The sequence below is a fragment of the Atta cephalotes genome (genome assembly GCF_000143395.1).
Source record: "Atta cephalotes unplaced genomic scaffold scaffold00009, whole genome shotgun sequence".
Lineage (NCBI taxonomy): Eukaryota > Metazoa > Arthropoda > Insecta > Hymenoptera > Formicidae > Atta > Atta cephalotes.
In genome coordinates this window covers 2,634,093-2,657,814 of record NW_012130073.1, presented here as the reverse complement: position 1 = coordinate 2,657,814, position 23,722 = coordinate 2,634,093, and the positions used below count along the sequence as shown (strand labels likewise).

At 31.8% G+C, this 23,722-nt stretch overlaps 2 protein-coding genes across 2 annotated transcripts in view; one reads left to right on the top strand and one right to left on the bottom strand.

Annotated features, from left to right (window-relative positions):
* The window catches only part of LOC105627463 (chloride channel protein 2), a 13,268-nt gene extending 3,066 nt beyond the window's left edge, over nt 1–10,202 (top strand). Inside the window, exons 3-14 of the mRNA XM_012208745.1 lie at nt 5,711–5,996; nt 6,290–6,501; nt 6,676–7,196; nt 7,304–7,538; nt 7,643–7,805; nt 8,074–8,304; nt 8,474–8,697; nt 8,772–8,963; nt 9,090–9,232; nt 9,439–9,601; nt 9,668–9,895; nt 10,026–10,202. Of these exons, the coding sequence (XP_012064135.1) occupies nt 5,711–5,996; nt 6,290–6,501; nt 6,676–7,196; nt 7,304–7,538; nt 7,643–7,805; nt 8,074–8,304; nt 8,474–8,697; nt 8,772–8,963; nt 9,090–9,232; nt 9,439–9,601; nt 9,668–9,895; nt 10,026–10,202 (2,775 nt within the window). The remainder of the gene's footprint in view (nt 1–5,710; nt 5,997–6,289; nt 6,502–6,675; nt 7,197–7,303; nt 7,539–7,642; nt 7,806–8,073; nt 8,305–8,473; nt 8,698–8,771; nt 8,964–9,089; nt 9,233–9,438; nt 9,602–9,667; nt 9,896–10,025) is intronic.
* Nucleotides 10,203–12,129: 1,927 nt separating this feature from the next.
* On the bottom strand, nt 12,130–15,719 carry LOC105627461 (carotenoid isomerooxygenase). Its single transcript, XM_012208744.1, has 10 exons — nt 15,606–15,719; nt 15,241–15,485; nt 15,037–15,183; nt 14,438–14,582; nt 14,148–14,298; nt 13,414–13,643; nt 13,114–13,296; nt 12,609–13,034; nt 12,376–12,474; nt 12,130–12,300 (listed from the first exon to the last, which is right to left on the bottom strand). Exons 1-10 carry the CDS (start codon nt 15,717–15,719, stop codon nt 12,130–12,132), a joined length of 1,911 nt encoding a protein of 636 aa, XP_012064134.1.
* Between the last annotated feature and the right edge of the window lie 8,003 nt (nt 15,720–23,722).

Below are 23,722 nucleotides of genomic sequence, written 5' to 3'. Positions count from 1 at the left end.
ATATATAACTACACGTACTATATTACTTATTTATTATTATTATNTCTATATTGTGTGTGTGTNTATATATATATATATATATATATATATATATATATATATATGCATATTATAGCAGTGGTTGAAGCTGCACTCTCGTAATCGTGCAATTTCCGGGTGCATCTCTGAATTGCCTGGCTTAACTCTCTTTTATGGCTGGTATTAATACCTTCGAATACTGCTAATAATTTGCAAAAATTGTTTTAGTAATAAATATTAATGCTAATTCCACGATGAAATAATTAGAACAGCTGTAATGTTTAGGACAAATTAACAATTTGACTAATTTGGATAATTTCTGTTTACGTAATAAGATAAATTTGCTTAAATCGCATCTGTGCCTAAATTAAATTATTTCGATTTAAAAATATTTATTGCAATCTCGTATAAAATGTAACTACAATTGACATATAATGTTAATTATTGTTTACATTTTATAGCGTAAAGAGCTTATATAAGTTTTAAATCGAAATTGTATCTATAAGGTATGATTTAAGCAAATTACCCTATTTATTTTCGAACGTACTTGTTATTTGTATCGCCAATTGGTTAGGCCTAATTACTAAAATTGGATTAGAGGCCAATTGCCCAGTGGAACGTGGTCACCATTGACGTCACGATCATGCGTAGCGGTATTAGATATCACCTGTATTTTGATCCAAGGAATCAAACTTGTCAGATATCATCTAATCTCTGTTTCACGCATCTTCATATTTAAATCGATTATTCCGTATGATTAAAATACGCGGCTTTCTATCTATAAATATTTCAATGATATTATCTCTTCGATTTATACATGATTCGGCACGAATTCTCTTCGCGCGAGAATTACAATTCATACTCTTAGATTAATCGATTTCTAAGTCTATAATCTTAAATCAAATTGATATCCTGAAGTATTTTGCATTTTGCGAGTCATTGCACGATCGTACAGTTGCAATATTGTTCGATGGAATTACGCGATGCATATGCGCATCTGTACTCATATTTATATCGTCAATAAATTCTAAAGATGTTGCCAAAATTGTAATATTGTATATATCATAGTTATAATTAAGATCATTGATACTCCGATCAATATTGAGATTCGATTATCTCTGTCGCTCGATCTCATTTTATAAAATAATTGTTAAGATAACATGTATATATTTCTCTAAAAAGAGATGAAATTATCGTAAAATTATCTTGATAAAGAAATCACTCCTCACATTTATCGATATTTTTACTCGTTATTATTTTCTGTTTTATCTACTTAAGACAATTCGCACGATAACGTATGTGACTGATTATTGAGGGTTGATGAAAGTATAATATATATTATATAAATTTGAAGCAGATAAATAGAAGCGGATAAATAAACCGTGTCGAATATATGAGTGACTACATAAGATTTTGAGAATATTAAATTTATCAAAAGAGTGAAAACGTACATTAATGGTGGCGAATAAATAACAGGTGTGATAACATCTCGTGCCAAGTATATTTTTACGCGAAATCACATTGTATAATAAATAAATCTTATACGTACTTCGTAATCTAAATTTGAGATTTTTTTGAAAGAAGTGATATTATACAGACAATGAAAACAATGTTCCAATGAGCTTTATTTATAATTAAATAAAAAAATTAAAATTAAAAATTAATAGCGCCCATATAAAAAGAACCAGGTTGTAAGTTTATTAAAATCTTTTAGTATAATGCTTAATAGTGATAATGTTTCGATCTTAGTTTTTAGATTATTCTCGATCAACATATATATAATCTAGGGGAAATTTCTAATTTCATTTCATAATTAAAATTAATACCGTAACTACTGTAATGAACTATTATAATGATTTTATAATCTTTTTTTCGCATTTTATAAGTGAATTAATTTTTTATGCTGATGATAGTCTTAATTATTGATACACTTGTAAACAAATTAATTTGTAATTGTAATGTTTTCATTTTAACGTTCGCTATTTAGACAAACATTTAAAGATAAATTGGCTTTTAATTGTTTATCACAAATAGAACTGACAATTTTTGTTTTAGAAAACACATCTACTCGATCACATTAACTCTGAACTTTTATCTTCAATATCTAATTTAAAAAGGTCTCTATTTCTGATTATATTTCCGACTCTGATAATTTAAAAATGGTCATAGAAGCATCAATTGAAACTACTATACCAACATTGAGGATTATTCAAGTAAATCGCATTATTTGACTTTAAGATGTTAATTCACTTAAAGATTATAAAACGCGTTCAATTATAGTAGTTACGATGTTACAAACTTACAACCTGTGTCGACTTTCTGTAAGCATTATTGATTTTAATTTTTGATTGACAAACAGTTTGCGATAAAAGATATGGTGCGAAAACCAGGACGTCTATCAGATGAATTTACAACATTAGGTGATACGTTGCAGCTTATTCGACAATAAACAATAGGATTTCGCCCTGTTGACGTTGGCTGGGCAATGCTAAAAATAAGGATTTTGACTGTTGCCAAATTTCAACAAATATTCTGCTGAGCTTTGAAGCAGACATTCACGAGACGTCGCTGTTTAGTTTGCATTTGTGTGCACGCACGCACAGTTGCATAGGATTATTTTGTTAAAAAAAAAGGAATTCTTCAAAGCGGTTGTGAAAGTTCGCACAGACGTTATCGCAATTTTATTGCAAGTCGTTAAATTCGGACAGAAACTTGTGCAAATAGAAATGTGACAGACTCAAACTTTATTATGCTGGATATATAAGCCAAATTAAAATATAAAGCTTAAAAAAATTTGTTATTAGTGGATTAATATTAATCAACGAAATGTTTTTTTGGGTAACGTTTGAAGAAAGTAAATCAGATGATGGAGAATTTATGAATTTGTTAGTGTGGAAAAAACAAAGCAGATTTCTGTGCATATTAAACAATTTATAATAAACAATTTAACAAATTTACGTGATTTAAAAATATATTGATACTGGGAATTTATTAAATAGCAAAGAAAGTAAGTGATGTAAAGTATTTTTAGTATTTTTCTGTTATTTTGTTTGATTAAATTCTTATTTTACTTATTATCCTAAAAATAACTATTGCATAAGAATGCGCAAAAAACGAAGAATAAAAATTATAAACATCAAAACTATTGGATTTTGGGATTTATCGAGTTTCAAAAATTTTAATGACTCAATGACTCTGACTAGAACTCAATTACAATAAGGCAAGATTGATAAGAGATGTTTTTTTTTTTAAGAATAAAACATTGTGTTTTTAATGCATACTTTAAACAGTATACTTAAACAGTACTTTAAACATGCTTTAGACAGTAAAAAAAACATGTTTAACCGTGTTAAAAATATCGATTAAGCATTTTAAATAATTTATATGATTTTTATCAACCCTGCAATGAAGTGATAATTTTTGATTTTAACCAAATAAAACATCTTTTATTATTAATGACGGACAGATGTGAGTTTTCCAAGGAAAAAATCAGGATTGTTTGTGCACTACACTGTATTGTGTAGCGGAACTTCAGATTGTAGATTAAAAAAATTTGCAATTATTTGGACGAAATGGAGGAGAAGTCGATGAAAGACACATCCTCGGACTTAAATTCGAATTATCACGAGCTGAATTATCCGAGTGATGAATCTTCGATGCAATCCGTGAAAATCCTTGCCCAGCTCTCTTTGCCAACTTTGGTTTTGAACAGGGCATACTTTGTCTGTAACGACAGCTATCTTGTAAGTACACCCTCACATTTTAACTTCACCATGTTTTTTCGCGACAAGGTAGGTTTTCTATTGAGACTCTTTTGTCGCGAGAGCGCACAGTTTTCCCGGCATTATGGCCATTACGAACAATTTCGTATAATTATATTCTTGAGGCTGTTTCTTGCGTGATAGTTCGTTATGTATATATATCGCTACTTGTATAAAAAAAATAATAATATCAGCATGTAGACAATCATGACATATGCTTGACGAAATGACATTTATGCAACAACATAATTTTAGCGTGTATTAACTTTCTTTTTTTTGTAGTTATATTAAATTAACAAATAAACATATCCAACGACATTTGGAAAAAATGGTACAAACTAATCGGTCGTTAACCATCGTTTCGTAGACCATCGATTGTATCGCTATGATCAGTGGGATTCTCTAACATCTTATCAACAATTATCACTATCGTTAACTAAAGCGTTAGTCAATGAGAGCGCTTTCTTCCAAGATTATTCTGCCATTGGCTGTTGTTAGTTAATGATAGGAACAATCATCGATAAGACTTTTAGAGAATCCCCGCTACTGCAGTATGTTAGAAAATTTTTTATCATTTTATTAATCTGTTAAGAATCACATTACAGACATGGCCCGTTTTGTAAATTAGATAACCGTTTATTTTGATAGATAGTATATACCATATTTATACCGTATGGTATCAGAGATGATTTTCATATCAGTTTTAAGACGGTTGTTTTAGTGTTATATTATCGGTAAAAAAAAAGGAAAGTTCTTTTCTCTAATATTTCTCCGTTGATTAGTATCATAAGAAAGTACTTAAATCAATTGACAACTTCTAATTGCGGATCTAATTGGCAACAACTTCGATTATTGTCAGAAGCAAGCTTATCGAAATTGAGTATTTTTTTCAGATAATAAGTATGTATGATAATAAGTACACTGAAAAAATAATGTTATATCAATAACATTATTTTAAATAATTTCGAAATAATTCGAAAATAATTTTGTTAACATGCCGTAACATTATTAATGTAACAAACATTCTTCTGTTTTATTAAAATTTTATTTGTTTTATTACACCGTTATTGAATCAACAAGATTATTTTCAATTAAAATAATGCTGTTAATATAACATTACCTTCTTTTATATAGTATACATAAAACACAACATTCGAAGGATCGACAAGAAAATCTCACAATATTCGAAACATTTGAGAAGAAAAAATGAACAATATTAAATTATGCAAACGATACTGATTGTATTTTTTTTTAATTTTTCGAAAAGGTAGTCTAGTCTAGAATAGCACGTGTCCAAATTGATTGATAGAAGGGTACTCAGTATTTTTGAGATCCAATGAAATATCGAATTTAATGATAAATTATGCGAAGAGAAACGATGTGATTAACAGAATGCGATACGCTAAATTATAGTGAATTATAGTCATTTTAATATTTAGTTGACAATTACTATATGCAATTATTAATAATATATATGCACTATTACTATACTTATTAACAATACATAATTTTTCTGCATTATGCTTGCATGAAATTTTTGATTGATTTAAACATTATTATAACTTTATAAAACATAATACACGCGCGCGAGCATAGCTATTGTGTCTAAAAATATCTATCTACTTATAAATTATTTATAAATAATTAACTATCTTTAAGTAATATTTTGCAAATGCTATAAAAAAACTAAGAATGGAGGAAAATTTGGATTACATTTTGGTGTAAATTTATAGAAAATGCGATATAAAAATCATAATAAGATAAAAATTATATTTTGCTATATTATATTGAATCTCACATTTAATTCGAATTATGGACCGTCCAAAGTGGGCTCAGAATTCAAATGAGCAAGTCTGACGTCTCTCGTCTGCGCATGAATCGATTAATTAACAACTGAACATTCAAAATGATGCGAAACCAACTACCTGCAGATGTATGGTCGCTACACGAAGGATCTGGGTGAGTACGCGAAGGAAGAGGCACGCAAGCTCAAATATCAAGAAAAAGCGAGACGAAAATATGATAAAACAAGGGCCGAAGATCTACGGAAATCGAGGCGAGGTCCTTTGTGCCGGAAGCTATTGGCTCTGCTGGCCTTCATCTGGAAACATACCGGCGCCCGGCTAGGCGAGGACTGGATTTTCCTTGCCCTCCTCGGTATTATTATGGCTCTCATCAGTTATGCCATGGATCGTGGAATTTCCATGTGTAATAACGGTCAGTCTATTTTGCTTTTGGAAATATAAATTTCATCCCCAAACAAAACATTTTAAATAATTATTACATTTGTTATACGAGAATATTTACAGAATTTTTTGATATCGAACAATATTAACAATATTAACAAATTATATATATATTTTCTAATTCTAATAATGCAAATGGTAATACAGATAGATTTAATTAAAAGGGCTAAAAGAGTTTCGCAAAAGTATTAGAAATTAACGTAAAGTCTTTAATATTGACATTGATATATATATAGCACATTAACGATAATCTCGTTTCACCAGCCAGGATATGGCTCTATCAGGATCTTACAACGCATCCGGCTTTCAAGTACCTAGCCTGGGTGTCCATGCCAGTGTGCCTTATTCTCTTTAGCGCTGGCTTCGTGCACATTATTGCACCTCAAAGTATAGGCTCGGGTATCCCAGAAATGAAGACCATTCTACGCGGTGTGGCGTTGAAAGAATATTTGACTTTTCGTACTTTGGTTGCCAAGGTTAGTTATTCACGAAACTATTTAATCTATACTCGTAAAAGCTTAAGAAAATTAATTAAGAACAAGAGCGCGTACACAATCAAAGTTGAACTACAACTTTCTTAAAATTTATAAAAGAACGCAATAATCCTGTAAAAGGGAGACAGAGATAATAAAGATCGTGATATGCCAAAGGTGATCGGCTTGACGGCAACTTTAGGCTCAGGATTGCCACTCGGTAAGGAGGGTCCATTTGTGCACATCGCCAGCATCGTCGCAACGCTCCTCTCCAAATTAGTCACGAGCTTCCAGGGCATCTACGAGAACGAGAGCAGGAATTGTGAGATGCTGGCCGCGGCTTGCGCGGTGGGTGTCGCTTCCTGCTTTGCAGCCCCAATCGGTGGCGTCCTCTTCAGCATCGAGGTCACCACAGTGTATTTCGCAGTCAGGAATTATTGGCGTGGTTTCTTCGCCGCAGTCTGCGGTGCTACGATGTTTCGTCTACTGGCAATCTGGTTCCAGCGCGAAGAGACCATCACAGCGATGTTTGCCACCAATTTCACTATGGAGTTCCCTTTCGATCCACAGGAGCTCCTCGTCTTCGCCCTGATCGGTGTTGGCAGCGGGCTATTGGGCGCCTTTTACGTCTGGCTACATAGGCAATATGTGATCTTCATGCGGAAAAACAAGAGCATGAACAGCTTCTTACAGAAGAAGTAAGTCATTCGAAGTCGCATATCGAAAATTCTAAAAATCGCCACAACGCGAATTTTTTTTACAATCATTTTGAGTTTGTGATCAAGAAATGATTCGTTAATTTCAGTCGTTTTCTGTACCCCGGCATTGTATCTCTGATAGTCTCATCTGTGTCATTTCCCGTCGGGCTCGGCCAATTCATGGCTGGTGATCTGAACACGCACGATCAAGTTTTCGGGCTTTTCACTAACTTTACTTGGACCAAGGAGAATCTCAGCGTCGAGGAGATGAATATCGTGAAGCATTGGTCGACATCATATACCGATGTCTTCAGTGGACTTTTCAGTTTTGTTTTATTCACTGTAAGAAGATGACTTTTTTTCGCATAATTACTCGATCGCGATATTCTTAAATAGATTATATAATAAGAACAGATGAAAATAGAAGAAACGGACTTCGATTTCAGTTCATCTTTTCAATTATAAGTTCAACGGTGCCGGTACCATCTGGAATTTTTATTCCCGTATTCAAGATTGGTGCTGCGCTAGGCAGAACGGTTGGTGAAGCCATGGCTCTTTGGTTTCCCACTGGTGTACGTTATGGCGGAGTAATTACACCCATTGTACCAGGTATCTTAAATTAAATATTTATACATATAATTATTTATTGATGATTGATGATTCTTATTATATTGAACTGAAATATAAAAAAAATTATTTTTTATTAAAATATTTGAAAAATAACTTATTGCGAATAATTGATGTTTCTTAAACGTGTAAGCATTTTAAAAAATTCATGAGTTCATACTTAGGTACGTGAGGTAATTTTAACCGAATTTAAAGAGGAAAGCAAATTAAGGGAAGAATTAGATTTATGTCGTGAAATTGTTTCATTTAGGTGGATATGCCACAGTGGGCGCGGCTGCGTTCTCCGGCGCGGTGACGCATACAATATCCGTTAGTGTCATCATTTTTGAGATGACCGGTCAGATCACACATATTGTACCCATAATGATAGCAGTGCTGATCAGCAATGCCATCGCCGCGCTCTTACAGCCTAGTATATACGACAGCATCATTCTTATCAAGAAATTGCCTTACTTGCCTGATCTACTTCCATCCAGTTCAGGTAGGTATTTTCTCCGTTTTATGATGACTTATCTTCTTTTCAATTAACTGAATTTATATTGTTATTTCGTAAAGCATTTCGTTCGGAATAAATAAGAAGGTAATTTTATGACTTGTCACAGATTTTACGCAACCGAGGAAAAGGTGGTAAAAAAAATTAATTGTTGTAGGAATGTACAATGTTTACGTGGAGGATTTCATGGTCCGCGATGTCAAATACATATGGCATGGTATTAGTTATCAGAAACTGAAAGACATATTAAAAGAAAATCGCAAGCTTCGCGGATTTCCATTGGTGGATAATCCGGACTCCATGATTCTACTTGGATCGATCCAGCGATTAGCACTAGTCAAACTTATCGAGAAGCACATCGGTCGCGAGAGAAGATTGCAGGTAGGATTCCAATACCTTGGAAGTTCATTCGCGATTTTATTTTTCGTTTCTATATATCATCGTCGACATTCTAGGTTGCACAAAAATGGCACAAGGAGGCGGAGGAGAGAGCACGCGAAGAAATAGAACGACAGCTGAGGGAGCAGGAGAGGACGAGAAGACCTTCGAGATTTGAGGTCATCCCGGCACCGGACATTCTCAAGATGCAGAGGCAAAGTGTTAATGATCTAACGATGTCAGCAAACAACGGCAGCGGTCCCGATCATGTGAGTTCTCGCAAGTGTTCGTGTGGTTGACTTTGACGTCAATTGTGGTTGTTCTTCTCTTTGTATATCACTCTCCTCGATTAGATAGTAGATTAATATTTGTAATATTTTTTTTGCATTTCTTAGCATACGTTCCATTCACCGGTGTTTGGATCGCAACCGAAAAAGTCAATTTTGAAGAAGACTAATTCTTTCACTCTTAAGGGATTCAGCCCGTTAGTAAGTCCGGCGGTGACACCTTATACGACAGTTACAGGCGCGGAAAGCAGGTGAATCGCTTCATTATCTTTAACTTCAACAATTTTTCATATAGTACAAAATATATTTTATACAGTAATCTATTGTACATTTTACATATATTATCGGTCTTTTTTGTTTTATTTTTTTTTAAGCGTCTTAAATATTTTAATAAGTTTTATAGAATAGTAAATAATAAGGAATGGAACATGGAAGAATAATTATTAATATATCGCAGGATTCGTTTGGCGTTCGAGGCGATCTTCCGTAAGTCCGCCACGTTGCAAGACGTGGATCCTGATCCGGAGTTGGGTACCAGAGGGAGTCAAGATGTCATGAACGTGCAGTCTCATACGCCCATGCTGGCCCCAAGTCCGGCGACATCGAAGAAAGTACAATTGGTGAGCAAATATAATTATTTCCTCTAAATACAGTGTCTAAATAACACATTTGCATATGTTAATCAGCCTCGAGAGAGAGTGATAGACATGTCGGCCGAAGATCAGAAACGATGGGAGGAAAGCGAGATGGCACTCGAGGTAGATTTCTCGAGGTGTCATATTGACCCAGCTCCTTTCCAGCTGGTCGAAAGAACGTCCTTGCTCAAGGTGCACAGCCTCTTCAGTATGGTCGGTGTGAATCACGCTTATGTAACGGCTATCGGCAGGCTGGTCGGAGTAGTTGCGTTGAAGGAGGTATGGTTCACGATAGTACAATTCTTCAGGCAAGACACTTAAAAATTAATGAATAGTCGTCTTGATTGAGGGATGAAAATTATAAACTCTAATTTCATTAATAAAATTATACATGGATTTTATCTTGCAGCTCAGGAAAGCCATTGAGGACGCGAACGCTGGTATTCTGCCGATGCATCCCGAATCACACATTGCTGAGTCGCTCTCGAGCCTGGCGAGAAGCGAGACGGACACGGAGAGCAACAAAAACATCAACACGATAAACTCTATAAACTCCGTGGATTGCGAGAAAGTGGACAAAGTCTGAGGGTTTTGCCGTGTCAAAATCGAAAGCAAAAGCTTATATTGTGATAGCCGCGTCGCCATAATCGCGTGATGCGGCCCAAATAATGCGAGAGCCGTGTTTTATCTAATTTTCCTTTATTCCTTCCTTGTTTTCCCTTTCACGCGTTTCGAGAGCGACGGAGTCGTTATGTGCGAGTAACGCGTAATGATATTCTCTCAAACACATCTCTCGTACTTAAGCCTTAAGGTGAGCGAAATAATGAAAGTCCCAAGACAAGACGCGAATGCGCGAAATAGTATTAAGCGTTGCAGTTCCGTTTCGGAATTTCTTATTTCGTTCTAACATAATGTTATGTGAAATGCGATCCCCGATAGTATCCACATTCATATACGCGGATTATTTTTATCGGATAGATAGATAGATATATTCGCACATCGAGATTCGTTTCTTAATGGATGATTTAAATCGTTTTATTTGGAAACCTCGTGAAACACGTATGTTTTTTCGTTATACATTTTATTAGAATAACATTTGCACGATACAAGAACACGCGCGAAGTCTGGACTGGAATCAGATGGATTTTCGTATTCTTGGTATCGAGTTGAGAGTACCTTTATGAAATATGCTGAATCGCGAATTTATTGTTTCTATCGACAAGCGACAAGGTAAGTTTTTTAAATGGCTGAACGGATCTCTCGATGGAGCGAAAGTGATTTGTAGTGCCAAAAGCAGCCACGCTGCACTTTCCCGCGTAATAAAACGTGCATAATTGGACCTAATATAATATGATATCGATATACGAGATCATTTAGAGTTTCTACGCTGACGCTCCTTCAGCTAATAAGTATCTGACCATGGTTGTGCCAGACTATTATTTATTAATCGTTAACTATTGTCAATTTTAAGTATACAAGAAGATCGTCATGTTGTAGATTGAACTTAGCAAGAAAATGCGGACAATTCTCTTTCATTCTTCATGATACTTAATTTAGAAACAGCCGGGAAAAATTCCCATTGGATTTCTTCTAAAAACTAGCTCATGTTTATTTTTACAGGACGCGTTTAGAAATTATTCAATTTGAAAATCGAGTGCGATTTTTGATTGTCATTAAAAATTCTTTAGTAAATTTATTCAAGATATGTATTCTAACAATCGAAAATCGCATTTCGGATGTATCAGAATGAAGAGTATTTTCTTGTAAAAAAATTCACTATTAGATTAATTAGGATATTAGAGGCAAAGGATCATATATATCGTAGTTATTGTTTTGATAGTTTTTAATAGTGCAATTGAGACGATATTGTTCAATCAACTTTGTATTATAATTATTGTTATTACTGCAGTCTAAAGAATATGGCTTTAATATTAATTTAATATTCCGCCATTCAATAAGCTGCGAAAATTTTTGACGATGTTTAAGATTTTACATTCCACTCGACTAGATTCTCATCTTGATAAGATAATTGTACATTTATTGTTACATTTATTATAATCGGCGAACAGCGCCGCGTGTTGTCGCATTCTTATACAAAGGCCATCGATTGTAAACACATTGCGTATCGTTAAAAAATATTAAATGACTTATTATATTCGTGTATCTGACAATATTTATCAGCGTAGTTACAAAAAAAACAAACGCAAAAATGATTAGAACAAACGATTTTCAAGATTGTTTGCATTATATATGATTCATGATTCGCTAGCAAAATTCAATAATCGAGGTTGATGTAATCATGCAATAAATTAATACTTAATTTATTTCAAAAGAAATGAGAGAAATAGAGAAAAAATTTCTCCACAAAAAAATTATTTACACAATAAAGACAATTTGCCATGTTGCAAACTTTGACTCCCTCATATGATAAATTTAATACTCAAAACTTAATACTAAAAAATTAATAGTAAAAAGTCTCAAAATAATTCAAATAATTTTTCTTTCGCATTCAGTTATTTGTTCAGATTGAACCAACCGTGCAAACATTTAGGTACCGGTCCCGGTGTGTCGAAAGTAGCTCTTGCGATTTCTGTAAATGTCACAGCATCCAAGATCAATAAACCGATTCGTGTTTCTTTATCCGCCCACACGATCGAGCTCACAATCACCCCATCATCCTCGTTCTAAAAGAGCAAGAGAAAAGTAATTTAAATCCTTTCTTATTTACTTTTCCCAAAAAAATGGTGCTCAATTGATACCTTTCCATTGGGATCTGGTACGAAAATTGGTTCACTTGGGTAAACACCATCTTGCTGCCACAGTTTCTTGGTCTTTTGGAATGTGTCGACCTTGATGAGCTACGAATAAAATTTAATTTTATTAATGCAGTAAAATGCTATCAATATCTTGTCGTACTAAATTACATAATAAGAGCGTAGACTTGCAACTCCTTATCGAACGCGCGGTATACTTTGGAAGCTCATGTACCGACCGTTCCAGGATTGTTCAGATCCATATCGCAGGAAATTGCGTAGAAGTATCGATACTCCTTGCCAAGATGAAAATCCGTGTTTATTCGCGGAGTCTCGCAACCGACATCACAGAGAAGCTCTGGCTTCACGAAGATTCTGCCGTCGAGAAGTCGATGAGCGGCCGGCTTTTTCTGCAGAACGCTTCTGTGTTCGTCTCGCCAAAACTTAGCTTCACTGTTGTATTCAACGTTGCCATTGACGTCATAGTTCGACTTATGATCGATAGACTCGCCGTTGACATCTCGGAACTCCGTGCTCTGATGCATCGTTTCATTCGTAATAAGATTGTCCGATAGCGTGTCCGAATTCGGTTTTCTCATCGGAAGTACGAAACGTAGTGGCCTGGCGCGGAACAATTTTGAGAAATTGGCGTTCCCATGCATATCCTGTACATTAATGTAAATATTCGTTAGAATTATCAGTTACGTGAGTAAGTAAAGTATTTTTGCTGCGCGAATCTCATACTTTCATCGCATCAAAGTACATGTACTGCAACATCTTTGGGTTCCGATAACAGCATATATCCAGCACAATATACTCTTTATCACGAGTTTCGAATTGATTGATGATGTGGAGGTAGAAAAACGTCTCCGCAACGAACGTCTTTACAACTTGACTCGTTTTCCTCGAGATTACGTGGATGAGAGTCTGATATGACAGAAACATCAGATACCTTAACGTACTAATAACGATTTAACACATTATTTTAATATGACATAATGATTTAACATACATAACTATCTGATTTCATCGATGGATACATACGCCTTTGTTTTCGTGCCACTTGAAGGAATTCATCATAGGTTCTTGTTTGAAATGATTCTTTGTCATCTGGACGATCGAAATCGATAGTGGCTGTTCCACTATGATAAAGAAATTCTCCGTGATGCCAAAGGTGTGCATATATGACGGATTTAGCAACCACCTGCACGGTATACTGGCCACAATTGTCGCTTGATCGAACATGGAGAGTTCTTTTTCTTTTCCGGAATTATCTAAGATAATCGCACTTGAATTGATTAAAGTATATAATTTAAATATTTTGGATAAATATTAAATATGTTAGAATTTTTATGTTTTAAGTATTTTAATATGGTCTAAAATATATTATTCTATTTCAAAACTTGTAAAAGCTCGAGAAAATTAATCTATTTTTTTCCATTGTAAAATTAATTACGTGGCCGATAATACCGTAAACCTTTTAGTTTCTTCTTTCAAAAATTTTTTTTTATATTATATGACTGAAAGAATGTACTAAATTTTAATAAATAAATTTTAATAAATGTCTGCTGAATAGTACCAATTGAATAATATCAACTAAATATTTACTAAATGTAAACATATGTTTATTTAATACAAGAACATTTAATTTAATTTAAATATCTTTTTTTATCGAATAAATATTTATTTATTACAAGTAAATGTTTAATTAGTTATTATATGATAACAAACATTTATTAAAACTTAGTAAATTTTTTTTCAGTGATAAAAAATCTTACCAACAGTTACGCAATTGGGATAAAAACATACAACGCTGTATCGAGGTCCCATCGATGTTACACTCAATCCTACGTTATAAATCGTACCATCGGCCATAACGTGAGGATGCGAGGTGTGATTTACGATGTTAACGTATTTCGACATGTTTACCTGCAAAACACGAACGGAAAAAAATAGTTTTTGCAACTAGAGAACTTATTATGAACTTTCACTACAAATTAATATTAGAAACTGAAATATTACAAACTTAAATTGAATATTTAAATTTAAAATAAAGGAGAGCGTTTACCCTGCCCATTGTCTCTAAATTCTTTGGATCAATTCTGTGCATCACTGGCGCTTCCGTGAACGTATAATATTCATCACCGAATGGATATATCGAAATCATGGAATTGTCCGATAGTGTTTTGTTTGGATTGAACACCGCAGCCACTCTGAAAAATCATTTTAAAAATAATTTAAAATAGAGAGACAACTTGCAAGACTTCAAAGCATTGCAACGTATATAATTTGTCAACGTATATAATTTGTCTACACTTATCAAATATATTATATATAATTTTCTACCATTACCCAAGAAATACACAAAACTTAACAAAAAATCAAAATTACTTTATTTTGATTCCTAACGTCAAATTGTAACAAAAAATTATCTTTTGACTTTTACATCAAAATAAAAAAAAATCATTTTGAATTCAAACCTTTCATAATTTAATTATGAATTCATAATTTAATTCATAATTTCATAATTTATTTCATAATATTCATAATTTAATTCAAACATTCAAATCTTTCTCTCGATTTCCTTAAATAATTGTGAAAAGTATATTTCTTAACTTAAAATTATCTTCATTTCAAGATTATCTTTATTGTTTCGCTCCTGTTTACCTGTGGAATATAGTCTGACAGGGATCCGGTGTCGCGTTAGTTCCGAACTCGTTGTAAACTATTCTCTGGGCTGCCATGTTCCTTTTGTACACTTCGGTCTGGATGAATCGCCTCTGGTAAGTAACCTCACCGTCCGCGATATCGAATCTGCGCAATATTTATGTCAATGAAGTTCTCTAGCTTTTATTTTAATATAAAACATACTTGTGTAACAAAGCTGAGCTGTCGAAGAGATGCTGATAACGATATTTGCCCACTTTTAGATTGCCCGGACCGTTTCGCAGCAGGGTGCCTTTTAGCCATTTCGGGATGGTGCCGATGATTTTGCTCGATCGTAAGGGCTCAATCACTTCTTTCTCGCAGCTCCTCATCCACACCGAAGCATCACAGTTAGCGTAATAATAATTTCCTTTCGCATCAACAGGTACTTTATTTTCATTTTCGTCATGCTGTAGATGAAATAATATCGCAAATTAACTTTGAATAAATTATTTTTTATATTGCGCGAGATGTTATATTTACTATTATCTGTGACACTATCAAACAAAGGATTATATCAGGAGACTTACATAAAATTCTGATTTCAACTTTCCACATTTTGCGTGCTCGAAATTATCTAGCACGTTTGATGTGTGAAATAATTTGTCATTGAATAATGTTATGAGATAATTAATGTACTCCATTTATTATAACTCTTTTTATTCTTTTTCGTGGAGATCGATTCTAATTATATTTAATATAATTAAAGCGACCAATTTACGTAATAGTTTTTCTGAACTTTATTTTATATGAAACTCGATCACTTTTTTAGAACGACATATTTATTATTTATTTAGAAACTTTCGATTTGGTTTAATAATCTCATATCTTTCATGCAGAGAGATACTTAAATATCCAATACTGAACGTTTGAAAATTAACTACAGTAAACATTTATAATCGCTTCACCAAGTTATAACTTTGACACAATTTTTCTTGTATAAACAAAAATATTAAATTATGCGTCTTCTCCCTCCTCCTCTTCCTGCTCGATGTTATCTTCAATCGTCGATTCCAATACGAGTGGTCTCAAAATCGATGAAAGTATCTGATGCACCCTTATGTGGGTGAAATCCATCATTCGCGGTGTACGTTCTGACGACAAATGACGTCGCGATGCGCAATTCTGCTGACCTTAAAAGCGACCTTTACGCTTTGGACATTGCTTTAATCTGATTTAACGAGCAACACTAGTTGATCGAAGCCTCTGATCGGCTCTCTCTCATATATGCTCAGCTTATTGTATTCACGTGCAAAATCGCGACACGTGATTCATTTTCCGTATTGAATTAAAGGGAACAGTCAAAGACAAACAGATTTTTGAAAGAAAAAGTATGATAGAGATTATATGATGCTTAACGTATTATTATTATTATATTAGTTTAGTATATTAACATACAATATATATTATAATATATAACACACAATAAAGCTTTTTAGACTTTTACATTATCTTCAAAGATACCGAAAGATTTGCGGATTATCGCCGGCTTTAACAATGGATGAGAACACGGCGATCCTCAAACCCTTCCGGAATTTCTTGAATACAATATATAATATATTTAATAATAAGAAAAATAAGTAAGGTAAGATGATACAATTTTGTGATAACAAAATAAGATTTGAATTCAATTTTTGAGATTTAAGTTTAATTTTTTTTTGCAATATCAAATGAGCCTTCTACAATAAATTAATCTATAATAAGTTTTTAAGCTGTGATTTTCGACTGTGATTGATAATTTCTTACGGCTTAAGACTTAGCTAATGACTTATTATATATAGAAAACCCAAAAAATTATTAAATTGAATAAATCAGTATGCTATAAGCATTTTAACATGTGACACATTCTTATATAAACTGTATTTTTCACTGAATTTTTTTTTTCATTTTTATTCAATATTTCGCGATATTAAACCACATAATTATTAAATGAAATAAATCAATGCGATAACTAGTGCCTAGTGTAATCGCTTTAATGTGACATGCACAATGGAGAGGCAAATCACACCTGTTCATATTTTAATAATGCGCATTTAATCGGATTATTAATCATGCGAAGCTTACTAGTTATCAATTCAGTGAAGGCAATTAAACTACTCATTTTCCAAATAGCAAGCTACGTTAAATGATTTTGACGTCAAATAACGTTATTTTGACGTCAGCTTGCTATCAGTTTCTATACGTGCATTTTGAGCGCAAAAATATATATTTTAATAAATCTAAGCCCAATCTTTCTAAACATAATCTCTTGGGATGTATATTAAAAAAGAATAAAAATAATTTTTGAATTCTATTATATATTGTTGTCCGGAAAATTCGTGCCGTTTAATCTATATAATCTATATAATTTAATAAATGTATATTAAAATTTAAATTTTCTGTGTTTCAATTTTCCTTCAACATCGACACGAACTTTACAATCCAATATTATGAACGCTTGATCGAAGTTAAACGCTTGCCTAATAATATTTTTGTATAATTTTTATCCAGAAAAACTGGAATGGCGTGGGCAGCCTCCTTTATAAATAATAGAAATATTATTTATAACCACTAAAATCTAGCTTCGAGGTTCTTTACGCATTCAATAAAGAAGAAAAATATAATCCTATTAGAGAGAGATAGATCTAATAGATCTTATATCTTCCACAAGTTTTTACATGTAACAAATATATAAAATAATGTTTGTTTTATTACAAATGTATTTTTATGCAAACAAATATGAGCTTAACAGGCTTCTCAAAGTTACGTAATATTATGTCTCTTTTTCTTGTTGTTCTTTACTTACTGGAAACAGATCTTTGATGTTACACATGAAGATGGTAACTTTCTTTTTGTGAACATACGTGAATATCTTGGCAAGAAACATGCAATGTATAGGGAAGACATTTACTGATGACGCTTCTCTTGGACACTTGAATTTATATCAAAAAGTTGGCCGAATTGCAAAATCGAAAAATAAATCGAAACGTTACAATGACGATCTAGTCCGTTTGTAGCTTCCTGGATACCGATCAAAATTATTCATACTTTATTGTGTGAATTGCGATATTGCAGATCATTATTGCGCATCAGAATCAGCGGCCCGAAGTTATAGCTTCTTTTAACTACTGTTCCGTCGGAAATCGACGATTTTCTGTATGAGGTCGATTATTATTACTGAAATTTTGAAATTGTTATACTCTTGTAGTGGTCTTTTTAAAAAAAATCATCAGATTTGGTCCTCAATCGGACATTTTTTTTTTAATCAGAGGAAATTGAGAACGCACGTGTATACAAAAGTGAGAAAGCATCATGTGAAATAAATGGAAAATAAAATCATGAATAAATTATCTAGCTTATCGACTATACTTGTTTATATAATCGTGTAAAAAGATCTACAGAGGACACCACAATTCGCAATTACTGCTTATCTCGATCTTAATTTTTTTCTTTTTATTTATGATATAATAGTAAATTTAATTTTTCTCAATGGGCTATTACGATTACAGGTAAAATTATATCGAGATTGAATAATTTCGAAAGAATGCAATTAAAATTTTTTTAACGCAATAGTTATTCTTGAATGAAATGAAGCGACCATTGCGAAAAGAACTTTTTAAGTTTATATTTATTTTCAAATGTGTTTTTAATCAAATTCTTCATTTTTTTTTATTCAACGTTTTGCAGCACTAAAGCAATTTATTATTAAACTGAATAAATCAGCGTAATGTAGTTGCTTTAACGTGACATATTTGGTTATGCATTATGTTTCTTATCGAATTCATCTTTCACTTCTGTTCATCGTTTCGTAACAGTAAACTAGGTTATTATTGAATGGATAAATCATGCAGTCATTCTGATATGAATGTTTCTTGTATAAAACATGTTCATGCATTTCAACATAGTACGCTTTCAATCGGATAATTAATCACGTGCAACTTATTAGTAATCGAAATGAATGCAATTAAATTACTCATTTTCAATATCATTGTTTTTTACATATTTCAAGCACAGAAAAAGAAAAATGTTCGAATAAATCTAACCTCTTTGTAGACGAAAATCTCTAATTACAATATGCATTTCTAATAATTTACATAAATTTAATGTATAAAAATATGCTAAATTAATGAATACATTATATATATTATTATGTATTAAATTTTGTATAATGTTAATGTGTGTGTCAAATCAAATAATATTAAATTTAAGAATATATATAACATGTTAAATTATATTATACAATTGGATATTATACAATTGGAAAATAAGATAAATAAAAAGAAGCGCATAAATTTTACAATTAGTCATTTATTCACATTTCCATTAAAATATTATTATGTGGCACTTTTGGCATTCGTTTAAAAATATATTATCTTCCTCGACAGCGAATTCGTTAAAATTGTTATTATTCAACCGAACCGAGTCTTTGAACATTATGCAATCACTCTAATACATTATTTACTTTCACAATAGGAAGTAAAACATAACAATGTCGTGTATCGCGGAATCATGATAAAAAAGACGACAGCCTTGATTTTGCTTGTACAGATATAAAAGAAACTTTAAATGTACTTGAAACTTTAAATGTAATTATTTACATTTAGCCATAAGTAAAAGTAATTAATTACTATAATTATTTGGAATTAATAATTATTAATAATTTCTAGTAGATCAACAATTAGAGACAATGTTTACAATTTTTAGCAGTTTCTATAAATAATATCTAATGAAAATCTGGTGATAACGTAACATTTTTGGACAAGAAAAATAAAATTGACAAAAATTATTGTTTGTGTAAAGATATTTGTTATTTTTAATTGATCACTCTTTAAAAGTAGAAGCTGATGAACATACATTCTGATGTAATTCTGATGAAATTACATTCATATAAAAAGATCGAATAAAAAAAATCGACGTTCTGAATACATATACATAGCTTAGAACACTTAGAAGTCTCGAAAAGATCAATATTCAAAGGAAAAACGTTTTTATCAGGATTTCTATTTTTGTTTATTCTTCACTGAGAAAATTAAATATTGTTCATTTACTAAAAATTAATTTAATTTGTCTTTATTTCTTTCGATGAAGAATATATGTATTTAATTAAAAAATATTATGTTTGACTTAAACACATATATTATCCAACAAAAGAAATAAAGCCAACTAAACTAATTTAGTCAAATAATTTTTTTCTCAGATTAGTAAGAGATTAGCGAGGATTGCGAGAGAGACTTTTAAGCCCTCACATTGGAAATTAAGGAATTGCGAATTAGAGATCAGAATTCGAGTCAGATGACTTTAATTTTAATCCGTTTCGTTCTGATTGATTGAATTCTAATCTTCAATTCGCAGTATTCTTGAATGTGTAGTGTAACTCGGGTTTAAACAATTTACGACTTCATAATGCGTGTTGGATTTTTGTGCGTGTGGATATCGCAAACGGTTTATTTGGACATCTAGCATCTATCCACAAATGTCTTCTCAAGGAATAAAAATCAATAAAAAATTTAAAATGTTTTATTTTGATTCGTAACATTGATAAACAGTCAAATTTTTTTTTTAAACAGCCAGAAATCATCATCTTTCATATGTGCAAAATTGAGTAATAACTAGTTAAAAATATTAAAAGTTAAAAAAAAGTTAAAAAGTTAATAACTTTTAACTTAACTTAGTTAATTTTAAATGCATTAAATTTTAATTGAACTAAGTTACTTTTAAACGTTAACTTTTTAACTTTTCTTTTAAGTTAAAAAACTTTTTATCTCTTTTAAATAGCTTCGAAAAATAATAAGATATAATAAAACTAAGGGCGTATATTCATAATCTGTTCATATTTTAAGATCATCTTAAGTAATTTCTTAAGATGCTAATACAGCCCTCTGATTAGTTTAAGCGGTTATGCCTTATGCCATAAGCCTTAGTTCGGATCTACAATAGAGGTTTTAAGTCTTAAGAAATTGACCAATTACAATCAAATATTCTTCTCTTCGATTGTAATTGGTTTCTTATGGCTTAAGACTTATTAAAAAGTAATCACTGATCTTGTATCTTCTCTATATGCTAACTGTTTTTTTAAAAGTTATATAACTTATGACGTTATATATTTATATGTGTTATATGCGTTACATATTTATATCACATATGAATAAAAAATTAAAATTAAATTTATTTAATAATCTATATTACAGTTATTTAATCTCATTTTAAGAAAAATTAAGACATGATCTAAAAAATAATTTTTTTCAAAAAAACTTTTTTTTTAACTTAAATTAATTCAATATTGACTTAACTTACGTTAAGTTAATTTTTTATTCCTTCAACTTTTAACTTAACTTAACTATTAATTTTATAAAGCCATTAACTTTAACTTTATTCAGTTAAAAAAAAACATTAACTTACTCAACCCTGCATATGTGAAATCAGAATAATGTCGTTTTGATTTTGTCTCGACTTATATTCATTTCTACTAGTATAATTTAATTTTAATACTTATATTCGACTTATATTCATTTCTACTAGTATAATTTAATTTTAACTAACTCTTTATCTTTATATAGTTTTAAAAATTAAAAGAGAATGAAGAGTAAGTTGGACCGAGATTAAAGTTAATTTGATTATTATATTGACAAAAACGAGCATTAGTATGTTTTGACTTGGATTGCTCACATACGCTCGCTCGTTTAATCCTGACCCAGCTCAAGGCAGTCTCGAGCTCCACTTCGCTCAACAATCTACGCCTCGCGGGCTTTTTGTGCGAAACGCGATAACGCCCGTCGCCCATCCCTTAACGTGCGAAACGCACATGCTCACATCACGTGTCACTCAAGTGCTCGCAAGGCGAGAGACATGTCGCATATCGCGTGAGCACGCACGTCAATAAAGTCGAATTAGTGCCGCTACGTACCCGGTGGTTAGAAAACAATGCGGTCCTTCTCTTGCTCGAGATGTCGCGTTGTTACGGAATATCTCGTTAAAGAATATCCCCTTGGCTTAATCGAGATTCGTTCCCGCAGCGATTTGCTTTTACGTAACGAATGAATTGTTCCTCTGGATAAGAGAGAGCGGCTAATCATCCCCGCCATTCCCGATTCGTTTAGATTCGATCGATGGATGAAAATGAAGAATGAAGAAAATTCGACTTGAAATCTGTATGATTCGTAATAAATTTACGATGGCATTAGCGATGGCTTTCTTCTTTTTTTCTTGTACGAAATTATCTGCTAGTTTAAGGGTCGGTTGTTCCATCTTCGGATAAATTATTTAATAATTGACTTACTAGATAAACAAAAAAGAAACAGAATAAGAGCATAAGAGAATAAGAAAGTAAGACAGTGAGCTGAAGTTTATCGAAAGATAGAACAATTCAGCCTTAATAGAGTAATTATTGATTTGTAATAAATAAGTAATGTCTATTTTTGTAATATATATTTAAAAAATTAATGATTAAGAAGGTTTTCTAAAGAAATAAGGCTTGGATCTTGAGGATTTTTTTCTGTACTTGAAATAGAACGCTTTATAGGAAAGAAGAAGCGAAGGAATATATGGAAGGCGAATAAATTAACCGCCTTTATTGAATCGATAATTATAATGTATTCAGATGAATAATTATTCGAGGAAAAGCATGCTACGTTGGAGGATTATGTTAAAGTTCTGTTACACCCGATATATCGAGATATCTTATTTTAAAGATACACACTCTTTCATTTAATGTATTTATCTCGCGGCGGGCGGCTTTGCCGTAACGAGGTCCCATCGAGTTTCTAAGTCACGTATACACGCGCGTCCATTTCTATACTTTTATCGAATTGTTTACTCATCGCATTAACGAGATAGTCACGGAGTGATTAATTAATAGCAGTCACTCCTCCATGCGTACATCTATCTGCCGATTAATGAAAAGAAGCATAAACGATGCCGAATCTTTACTTTATTTCAAATTAATCTGCATTACGTTACAATTTAAAAACGATTACAATTTAATATACCTAAGACTAATTGTACGTGAGCATCTCTAATATAGAAAAATTACAACAATTTTATTAAATAAAAATGAAAGCAAAGTTAAATAATTTTTCTGAATCATTTTTTCAGTTCTTTGAAATTATTCGTTTTTTTTATTTTAAATATCATTTAATTACTCAATATTTTTTTCTTTATATTTACATTTATTATATATGTTATTATATATTATATATATATTATATATATTATTTTTACAAATTATCATATATTTAAGTCTATCGTTACAATTGATCTCTTTTTCTAATGTTTCTTCTTGTTTAAGTATCAATTATTTCCAATTTAAACATCTGTCAACGAAACAATATTTATGTACTCTACCTCAACAGTCTCAATTATAAGTATGATTACGATATAAAACTCGTACATTTCCGACAATTAATTTTATGATTAAAAACTTCCATTTAGAGGATATAATCTTATAAATGTGAGCATTTTATTTAAATAGACAAATGTAATTACATACATAATTACATTTAAATGTAATTACATACATAATAATTATATAAATTAATCGTTATGATATTGAATAAAGCATTTTTTATTTCATTTTCTTCATTTTTGCACACACACACACACACACACACACACACACACACACACACACACACACACACACACACACACACACACACACTACACACACTAC